The 10,651-nt window shown below is 38.8% G+C and overlaps 2 protein-coding genes and 1 long non-coding RNA gene across 3 annotated transcripts; 2 read left to right on the top strand and 1 right to left on the bottom strand.

Annotated features, from left to right (window-relative positions):
• The first annotated feature begins 2,877 nt into the window (after positions 1 to 2,877).
• TfIIEalpha (transcription factor IIEalpha) lies at positions 2,878 to 5,954 on the top strand. Its single transcript, XM_011136859.3, has 7 exons — positions 2,878 to 3,085; positions 3,168 to 3,334; positions 3,421 to 3,549; positions 3,788 to 4,014; positions 4,083 to 4,287; positions 4,700 to 4,928; positions 5,467 to 5,954. Exons 1-7 carry the CDS (start codon positions 2,959 to 2,961, stop codon positions 5,640 to 5,642), a joined length of 1,260 nt encoding a protein of 419 aa, XP_011135161.1. The 5' UTR covers positions 2,878 to 2,958; the 3' UTR covers positions 5,643 to 5,954.
• A 183-nt stretch (positions 5,955 to 6,137) lies between these two features.
• Positions 6,138 to 9,459, bottom strand: Arr2 (arrestin 2). The gene is made up of 7 exons (XM_011136860.3): positions 9,266 to 9,459; positions 9,045 to 9,166; positions 8,235 to 8,534; positions 7,667 to 7,894; positions 7,396 to 7,584; positions 6,938 to 7,106; positions 6,138 to 6,745 (listed from the first exon to the last, which is right to left on the bottom strand). Exons 1-7 carry the CDS (start codon positions 9,330 to 9,332, stop codon positions 6,600 to 6,602), a joined length of 1,221 nt encoding a protein of 406 aa, XP_011135162.1. The 5' UTR covers positions 9,333 to 9,459; the 3' UTR covers positions 6,138 to 6,599.
• LOC112588426 (uncharacterized) lies at positions 6,981 to 7,452 on the top strand. Its single transcript, XR_003112844.1, has 2 exons — positions 6,981 to 7,162; positions 7,303 to 7,452. It is a non-coding gene; the product is annotated as an uncharacterized LOC112588426 (long non-coding RNA).
• Positions 9,460 to 10,651: the final 1,192 nt, after the last annotated feature.

Raw genomic sequence — 10,651 nt, 5'->3', positions numbered from 1 at the left:
CCTAAACGGTTAGAGATACAGGCTTCGGACAGGTACCAAATTAAAGCCCTTTCAAAACCCTACATTTTGGACTACAATGACGACCCTCTACTCCCAATAGAAGCGGAGATATCGACGAATGAAGGCTGGATATCGACGGAGAAAGGTTAGAAAACTTTAACCTTCGATATCTCCAAACGGTAGAGATACAGGCTTTCTGGCACCAAATTAAAGTCCTTTCAAAACCCTACATTTTCGACTACATGGACGACTCTCTACTCCCAGTAGAAGCGGAGATATCGACGGAGAAGCTGGATATCGACGGAGAAAGGCTAGAAAACTTTAACCTTCGATATCTCCTAAACGGTTAGAGATACAGGCCTGGTTCTGGCACCAAATTAAAGTCCTCTCAAAACCCTACATTTTGCCGTAAGTGGCGACTCTCTACTCCCAGTAGAAGCGGAGATATCAACGTAGAAATGTGGGAAAACTTTAACCTTCGATATCTCCTAAACGGTTAGAGATACAGACCTGGTTCTGGCACCAAATTAAAGTCCTTTCAAAACCCTACATTTTCGACTACATGGACGACTCTCTACTCCCAGTAGAAGCGGAGATATCGACGAGAAGGGGATATCGACGGAGAAGCTGGAAAACTTAAACTTCGATATCTCCTAACGGCGAATACAGGCTGGTTCTAAATTAAGCCTCAAACCTACATTTTGCTATGCGACTCTCTACTCCATAAACGGAATATCAACGCAGAAAGGTTGAAAACTTTAACCTTCGATATCTCCTAAACGGTTAGAGATACAGGCCTGTTCTGGCACCAAATTAAAGTCCTTTCAAAACCCTACATTTTCGACTACATGGACGACTCTCTACTCCCAGTAGAAGCGGAGATATCGACGGAGGAAGGCTGGAAATCGACGGAGAAAGGCTGGAAATCGACGGAGAAAGGCTGGAAAACTTTAACCTTCGATATCTCCTAAACGGTTAGAGATACAGGCCTGGTTCTGGCACCAAATTAAAGTCCTCTCAAAACCCTACATTATGCCGTAAGTGGCGACTCTCTACTCCCAGTAGAAGCGGAGATATCAACGCAGAAAGGTTGGAAAACTTTAACCTTCGATATCGCCTAAACGGTTAGAGATACAGGCCTGTTTCTGGCACCAAATTAAAGTCCTCTCAAAACCCTACATTATGCCGTAAGTGGCGACTCTCTACTCCCAGTAGAAGCGGAGATATCAACGCAGAAAGGTTGGAAAACTTTAACCTTCGATATCGCCTAAACGGTTAGAGATACAGGCCTGTTTCTGGCACCAAATTAAAGTCCTTTCAATACCCTACATTTTCGACTACATGGACGTCTCTATACTCCCAGTAGAAGCGGAGATATCGACGGAGGAAGGCTGGAAATCGACGGAGAAAGGCTGGAAAACTTTAACCTTCGATATCTCCTAAACGGTTAGAGATACAGGCCTGGTTCTGGCACCAAATTAAAGTCCTCTCAAAACCCTACATTTTCGACTACAATGACGACTCTCTACTCTCAGTAGAAGCGGAGATATCAACGGAGATAGGTTGGAAAAATTTAACCTTCGATATCTCCTAAACGGTTAGAGATACAGGCCTGTTTCTGGCAACAAATTAAAGTCCTCTCAGTATCCTACATTTTCGACTATATTGACGACTCTCTACTCCCAGTAGAAGCGGAGATATCAACGTAGAAATGTGAGAAAACTTTAACCTTCGATATCTCCTAAACGGCTAGCGATACAGGCCTGTTTCTTGCACCAAAATAAAGTCCAAAATAAAGAGTTTAGTCGAATTCGATTGCTATTGATCATCTCGTTGGATTCACGCCGAGAGTGAAACGTCAGTTTCAGCCGTATGTCGGGAAGCACTATCTCGGCAACGTTGCGAATCAGAACGAGATGAAGCGAACACATTCCCTCTCTTTCTCTCTTTCGCTTGGCTCGTCAAAACAAGTCGAGCGTATGGTAGGGACCTCAGACGGATAGACGGGAGCAGTTTCTCTGTGTGTGTGTGCCGACTACATTCTTACATAGAAACGTACGGCAATTGAAAATGTTTAAACATATACCCTGAGATTCTATCTGTTGCGTATGACACGTATGTGTGTGTGTGAGTGCGTTTATGCACACGTACGTCACGCACACTTTCAATGCAACACATGCACACGGATACAACTGCGCTGAAAAACGCCTGCCTGAGTATAAATAAATACTAACGTAACGCTGAAATATTTTGGAAAAATAATTTTGGGTACACACAAAATATTATCTTATTATCATATATTTATATATCGATATAAATCGTATATAATCTTCATGATATTAATCATATGCAATTTCAATTCTTATTTTTTGTGTGCATGTTAACATGTTAATTCATGTTACAAATGCATAACAATGCGCGAGACCGTGCTTGTCAAGTACGCTATTATGGTTGTAGCACGGACATAAACCGCCTGAAAGTGGATGTAGCACGGACAGCCACCAGATGCAAGTTTTACCGTCGAGACCTAAAAGTGGATGTAGCATCGTAGTTCCGCTCTCAAAATGGATGCAGATATCGCCCATTCCCAGTGCGAAAAATCGGTATCGCCGAAAACGCCGTATTGGCCGCTCTCAGCTTCCTCTCTGCTTTCAGGCTTCTCTCTGCTTTAACCATCTTGATAGTTATTTCAAGCTACAGCCTCATATTCCAGCCACGATATTCCTAAGAAGGCGTCAGCTATTAGTGTCTCGTCGGTTGGTATACTTTCTTTATAGAGGGCGCGTCAGAAAATACATTCTCCAAAACCCTTACAGGATAGCTGTTCTCAAACTTCGACAACGAGAGCACGAAACGCGCGGGCCCGCCGCCTCGCGGCAGCCACTGCGACTAGTGGCCCGTCTCCCGCGTATGCGAGAGATGGCCGCTCTATCGTTTTATAGAAAACACAAGTAAAACATGAGCGCCGAGGAGAGGCTTGTTACCGAGATTCCGAGTAGTTTAAAACAGCTGGCACGTCTTGTTGTACGAGGATTTTATACTATAGAGGATGCATTAATTGTGGACATGTTAGTTAGAAATCCATGTAAGTAATTACCGCCCTAAGTACATATGCAGAACACTTCAATTGCAACAATCACGTACACGTGAAACTTACATCTTAACAGGTATGAAGGAGGATGATATTTGTGAATTACTAAAATTCGAACGTAAGATGTTGAGAGCTAGGATATCTACATTACGCAGTGACAAATTTATCCAAGTGAGATTAAAGATGGAGACAGGATCTGATGGCAAAGCCCAAAAAGTCAACTATTATTTTATCAATTACAAAGTAGGTATAGAACAATTGTGACTTTTTTGGATCTGACTGGAAATAAAATAGGAAGTAATTAAGATAAACTTATATCTTTATTTTAGACATTTGTAAATGTTGTAAAGTACAAACTGGATTTAATGAGAAAGAGAATGGAAACAGAAGAAAGAGATGCAACTAGTAGGGCTAGTTTTAAATGTACAACTTGCTTAAAAACTTTTACTGACCTTGAGGTAAGTGCAATAGTAATATGATGAACAATGAAATCTTAAGTATTATGATAAAGAGTAATTGTATCAAATTAAACATAGGAAAGAATCAGATTTTATGATTACTGCACCGTATATACATTACAGTTGAAGTGACAATATAGACAGATTGAACTAATGATACGATGATATGTTGGTACAGTTATGACATTGATCTGAAGGTGATAACTAACAGGTGAAACTTTATTAAATCCCTGCGCAGGCAGATCAACTTTTTGACATGACAACTGGTGAGTTTAGATGTACGTATTGTCGAGAAGTGGTTGAGGAAGATCAATCTGCTCTACCGAAGAAAGATTCTAGATTATTATTAGCAAAGTTTAATGAACAATTGGAACCACTCTATATACTATTAAGGGAAGTAGAAGGAATCAAATTGGCACCTGAGATATTAGAACCAGAACCTGTCGATATCAACACTATTCGAGGGTATATATTCCTATAAATAATCACATTATATTTAAAAATAATCATCTGCTAATAATAATTTTTATTAGCCTTGACACAAGAAAATCGATTCTTCGTGCACCTGGTGAACACTGGTCAGGTGAAGCTACCAGAACATCAGGCTTTATGGTAGAAGATACCAGAGTGGACGTCACTATTGGAGATGAAGATGCTGATGATAATGCAGTAAATCACAGGAAGGAAAGACCTATATGGATGATGGAAAGCACAGTTATTAATACTGATGGTTCTCAGGTAAATTCATCTGCTGCTTTGGTATATTTATTTTATCATCAGTTTGTTTTGGATATTTTATAGTAACTAATCAGTCATTAATATATTTCAAAATTGGAAAATAACTTTATCATAATGCCATTAATGTTACAAGTTTTTTTGGTAATGATTCAATAATAGCATTACTTTATCATCTTCATAACAGTAACACAAGTACAAATATATTTGAGTTTTTCATATGTTACTAAAGAAATATATAATAAAGAGTATAATTATTATATTTATTATTATATTTATTTATTTATTTTTCTGCATAAATTTTCTACAAGATGACAATAATTATTTTTTACTATGAGTAACAAGTAACAGTCTGAATTTTCATTAAAAAAAGTTACGTTTTTATCCAACTACATTTTAATTTCATATTTTGCAGCCTGACGGTGTGAATACACAAGAAAGCATCTTGGACAAAGCTGCAGCCACTGCCACAAATACAACCACAGTGAACAACAAACAAGGCGATGATATCATGTCAGTATTGTTAGCTCACGAGAAGAGGGGTAGCACCAATACCTCAGCAGCTGTTAAAGCTGCATTTCCTCAGGACTCCAGTGATAGCAGTGAAAATGAAGAAGTTTCAGAAATGCAGACCATCGATGCAGGTATGAGAAATATATTAATTAGCCTAAATTCCGATTTTAATACTCGAGGCTTTTGAAGATTAATTAAATTAAGATTAATAATTAAGCATTATTAATTTGTTTAACAATTTATTTAATTTGTTTTAACTGGTAATTAAACAATTTATAATTAAGTACAATTAGCATGTAAAGAGAGTGATGAAAGGTACAAGAAAAAAAATTATATATTTAGAGTACTATATTTATCCTAAATTATTAATCATCACAGAAATAGAACATTTATTATTAATGCTTAATCTCGAAAATTATCAAGTATTATTGGTTTTGAATAAATGTTTAATGTGAAAATTTTCCAAATATATATTACAAGTGTGTAATTTACAAGATTCCATATTGAAAATAATAGCAGAAACTAATTATATTCATGAAACTTAGAAGACTTATGTTTAATAAAACACAGAATTAAATTTTAACTAAATTATCACTGACTTCTTCATAAAATTGCTGTTGTTTGACTGTGAACAGTTCATAAAATTGCGACTAATTGGATGATCCACAGGAGATGTGGAGCTGATGGACTCGGAAGATGACGAGCTCGCGCCGACTGTCAGCGTCGCCGGGAAGACCGTCGCGATCACCGACGTGAACAACACTCTAATCTGTCAGATGACACCCATGGAGAAGGAAGCTTACATCCAAACGTATCAGGAATATTATTCACATATGTATGATTAAATGCATGATTAAATGAAGGGAACCGTATGGATCATCGTGTGCATAAGACTGATCAATTCAGGAAACCTTTGCATCCTGTAATATTTTGTATAGTATATGAAATATATCTAATTTTCGGGAATTTTCACGAAATGATCCTTCGTCTCTCGCGTGTTATCGCAAATACTCTATAGAGGGACAATTGTCGTCAAATCATGTGTTACTTTGTGTTAAATGTGTGCGACGCTTCGACACGTTTTTCGCTACATTCGCATTGGGAAGATCAGGATCTGAGGAGAAATAAAGCAGCCTTTTTATAGTTTCATATATGTATATATATATTTTCTTTCTAACATAATCGCAACTGAAGAGTACCGTGAGTTAACAGTCCTTTGGTAATAAATAAACAATCGGAACGGGATTTCGTAAACATAAGAAATTAAACTTTAAAACGAATACATAATACATAACATGTCACTTCTGGTGAGACGGGAAATTTTTTTTTCAAAACTCAAACGGGCGAATTACGGTATTAAGCTCACTTGATATTATCTCTCTCTCTCTTTTTTTTTCTTTTTTTTGGTTCGCCTTGCGATGAATTTCCGTCCGACCACCACCATCGCACGGAAATTCCAAGACGATATTTTTTCAATCATTTACTTGTCTTTTCGGTTTTTTTTGTATTTTTTCTTGTATCGTTGCTTTTTGATTAGTAGAGTTCCATAATATGATATAACTAATCTCTTGTTACCGTTTCCTCACCTACGTTCTTTTAATACAGCTCGTTCATTGAGAACCACGTCAAAACAATCCTAAATAGATATTTCATCAATATCATAATCTGTTTTAATCTTAATATCATTGTATGAAGATAAGATATAATTTTAAGCGAGCGCGAAGAATGATCCACTACAAACTCGCGCCAAAAGTTCAGGATTCTTTTGATCAATAATCGTTCGACAAGAGAACCCTAGCGGCTTACTCTGGTTCGTTCAAGCGTAAACGAGCGAAATCTTCGAATACGATATTGTCGTCATCATCGTTTGCATAGCAAGAATTCTCGTAACGCGCTCTCTCCATGCTCTTGCTCTTGTTCAGGATGGCTTTCTCTCTGTCGATAGTGCCTGCACAAAGAGGAAGGATTTTCGCAACTTGAAATTGCAAATGGAGAAGGAACAGATGTGTTTTGTCTGATATAATAGAAATAAGATAATGTGGAACAGAGTAACCTATAGAAAGTGCGGCTAACATTTGTTTGCGTTTACATATGTGAATACTAATGGCACAGATATGTTTATATAATATCCTAGACATACCAGGAGCCGGATGCATCAGCTTGAACGGAACATCGGTGACCAGCTCACCACCCAGAGTACCACAGTTCAGTTTGACTCGGACAGAGTAGGAGATCACAATACCCAAGGCCTCAGCTGGGCACTTGCCCTCGGCGACCAAAGTGGAGGATGCCAGATTTACGTCGTCGTCCTGTAAGAAAAACGGGAAAGTGGAAGATCGATCGTCGTGTGAACAATGAACCGAAGGTGATTCCGATTTTCTACAGAATAACGAATTTATCCCCGGTAACTCAATTAGGATTATTTGCCAGTAATCTAATTTGTGTCGTTGCAATCTGAGCGTAGTTTGAGTAAATGCCACATGACGTCATTGTCTCTTATTTTAGCAGCACGATTTCGTCGCGGGACTTCTGACTGTTGGAAGAAGTTGTGTTGAAGGTTTGCTGTAAATCCGAACAACTGCTGTACTTGTCGCGTACTTTGAGATGTCCGTCGAGAGCAATGCCGCGCCGGTCCTTGTTGCTGCTGGCCAACGGCACAAGATAAAATTGCTTCGTGAAGGATGCGCCAGGTGTGATTGGACAACCCTCGCGGGTCTCTAAGCTGGCCACATGTCGCGAAAACTGAGCATTTACCATGGTCACCTCGCAGTGTTGCACCACGTACAACTGTACGGAAAAAGGACCATGATAGAGAGATGAAGTACGGGTGACAGTTTACTTCTACTTTCTACTGAACTGCGGGATGTACCTTGATGTTCTTCACCGCCTTGCGCGAGTTATTTGTTACTATGACGTTTGCCGCGAGTTTCTCGCCATGGTAGTAGATCTCTCGGTCCAGTGTGACTTCCAGATTCAGTTTTCCCTGGGAGAAGGTGAATCCCTTGGAGATCAAGGAGCTGGGAAGCCTACGGCCTCGCGTCGGCGGGGCGAACTGCAGCTTCTTGATGGCCAACGACACAGAGGATCTTTTGTGTCCCTGATGAACGAGAAGGGTATAAAATCTTCAGATATTCAGTTTTCAATCGATTTTTAACCCTTTAATTTCAATATAAAATTACGCGTAATTAAACTTTAATATGCAAAATATATCAGTATAAAATTATATGATTAAATTTTTAATCTCTAGTTTTCTGATTGCATTTATATTATATATTATATTTTATCCAGCTGTTATATACACTTTGTATATTTATCAATGTGCGAATCTTTGGGTCATTGAAAATGTCTGTACTTTCACCGATTAGCGTTAATTTTTCTTTTCTCGCATATTACGTTGTCTTATATTTGCCACTCGAGCACTCGCTCTGTTTCGATACCTTGTCCTCCTCACTGTCTGCAACGAACACTTTAACGGTGTACTCAACTCCTAAGGGTTTTCCCTGATCATCATCACCGGGTTGTAGGGTGACCGAGCAAGGAGCATTCTGCGGGAATTGGAAGGTGAAGGGATACGAATTTGGACCCAGACGCTTCAGCAAGCGGTCCTGGATCGACGTGGTCTCTTGCTTCTCTTTCTTCGGTGGTACAATTTGGTCACGGCACAGCATGAGCTCCTTGCTGAACTTAACTCCCATAACTTCGTCCTCCTCGCGGCCATAGCGGTAAGTCGTCAAAACCTGATGAACACAGTGCAATGTTACGATGTCACTTGTCGCTGGTAACAAACACCGAACACTTTGGGATGTGATCGAGAGAGAAATGAGTCCAGTGAAAAAAGAACACTAGATCAACATCTTGAAATGTTGATTTCATGCATGTCTCTGAAGACGTTTTGAATATTGGAACTATCAAGCGATCAAATATGATCCGTTCGTAATTTCTTGTAAAAATTACTCGAGTAATTTTTTATGATACATTTTTATATCTTGTATAGACGTTGAATAAAACTAAAAGAAACAAGTGCTTTTCGCCTTTTGTTTCAAAAATGAAATTTATGCCGATGGTCTTTTTGAATATTATAAAAATGTCTTGGGAACATATCAAAGAGCCAAAGTTGTATTTGCGCTGTTGCTGATACGACGTTAGAAACATAGTTGTTCGAAAATGTTATGCGCTATTGAACATCGTAATGATGAACGTCTATCATTTCCTGCTCACTGGAGATGTTTCGTTGGAGTTTCACCCACCTGACCGAAGACCTTGCGTCCCTGAAGGTAGTCATTTTCTACTACGAGCACACCGTCGATAGGCTCGATGTGGTCCAGATGGTCGATGAAGTCCCTTTTGCCCAGGTAGACCGTGACTTTGCCTAGGTAATGTATTTGAATGTGATATCGATAGCGAGCGAGTGACACAACGAAGGAGATAAAATTCCACGCGGAGCCATGAGGCTATCGATTAGACTCACCATTAGGAGTGGTCTTCTTGAATACCTTAACGGCTACGACGTAGGCCAAAAATAATATCGGGAACATCTGGCGCTGTAAATTTGGCGGTTTTTGTCCTTTCTCTAAACGAACGAGTGTTTTAGCAGAAATTTGTTTCCCGCCCAGAAGTGACACATCCCACAGCGCGAGAACGGATCTTCATATAGTCTCGCCGGGGCTTCCTCGCCTCGAAGCCGTATCACTCTAATGGGATTATGCCGTTATAGAATTGATTTTAAGAGGATTGTGAGTTATATGACGTGGAAAATCATCGTATATGCTCTTGGCCGCCGCGCTCAGTAAATCATGAACATTCGATGACGTCGGTCGATAATATTTTGTAACATCATTCTTCTTTGCAGAACGACATTTCCGTGCGGAAGCTAACGACTGGAAAGTAAGACGAACGTCCCAGTTTGCGGGACAATTCCTTAATAAATTCCTTAATAAATCAGCTGACAAAGGTCTATATTTATCTTGAATATTCTAAGAGATTTTATATATTATCAATTACAATAAATTTGGAATAAAATTAAAAGTCGCACAGTTTCGTTAGAATGGGACAAATAAATCAGAGATTTCAGTCTTAAGCTTATTTTTATTTTCGATAGATGCTTATACAATGTGTGTAACACGGAAATATCCGTTAGTCGAAAGAAAATCCCCTGAATTTTCAAGCGGTCGCTTTTTTAGGTGTATTTTAATCACTCGTCGATAGTAAAATGTTATTTATCGAGCTTTAAGTATCACTCAGCGTCAATAATCGAACTCGCTTATATTTCTTTGTGTCTCGCGTTTCCTTTTCACATTCGGTGATCAGTAGACACTCGATGTAACATGTATATATATATATATATTTTTTTTTTTCTATGTATATTACTGTATATATGTGCATATATATATACACATATGTATGCGTGAACACCATCGGTACGATGCTCGCAAAAATATGGTAACTGAGAGACTTCTTTTTCTTCTTGCATGATATGAAAAAGGCAGTATGTAGTAATTCGAATTCATACGAGATAGATCGTTTCTTCGATCGTGACGGTCGGCATAGTCGATCGCACGGATCGTTTTAGAAATCGTAACAAAAATTCTCGGCGGATCCTTAACGCTTCAAATGTTTCTTCTCATTTTTCTTTTATTTTCGGCAAAAAGCAAATATCCTAACGTTTTATAAAATGTACACGCCATCAGGATAATCTCATTCTCACTCGCGCGCGAATCGCATTTTCTCGAAGTAAAAACCGGAAAAAAAAAGGAAAGAAAACATGTATCGCCGCAAATGTACGCATTACAAAATAAGAATCGCTACAAACTAGAAAAAGAGGAAAAGAACATCCTTGCGACGATGATAACAGAGA

Source organism: Harpegnathos saltator, unplaced genomic scaffold (assembly GCF_003227715.2).
Source record: "Harpegnathos saltator strain DR-91 unplaced genomic scaffold, Hsal_v8.6 scaffold215, whole genome shotgun sequence".
NCBI classification, from domain to species: Eukaryota; Metazoa; Arthropoda; class Insecta; order Hymenoptera; family Formicidae; genus Harpegnathos; species Harpegnathos saltator.
The sequence above is the reverse complement of the archived record's forward strand: the minus strand, read 5'-3'. Positions and strand labels throughout refer to the sequence as shown.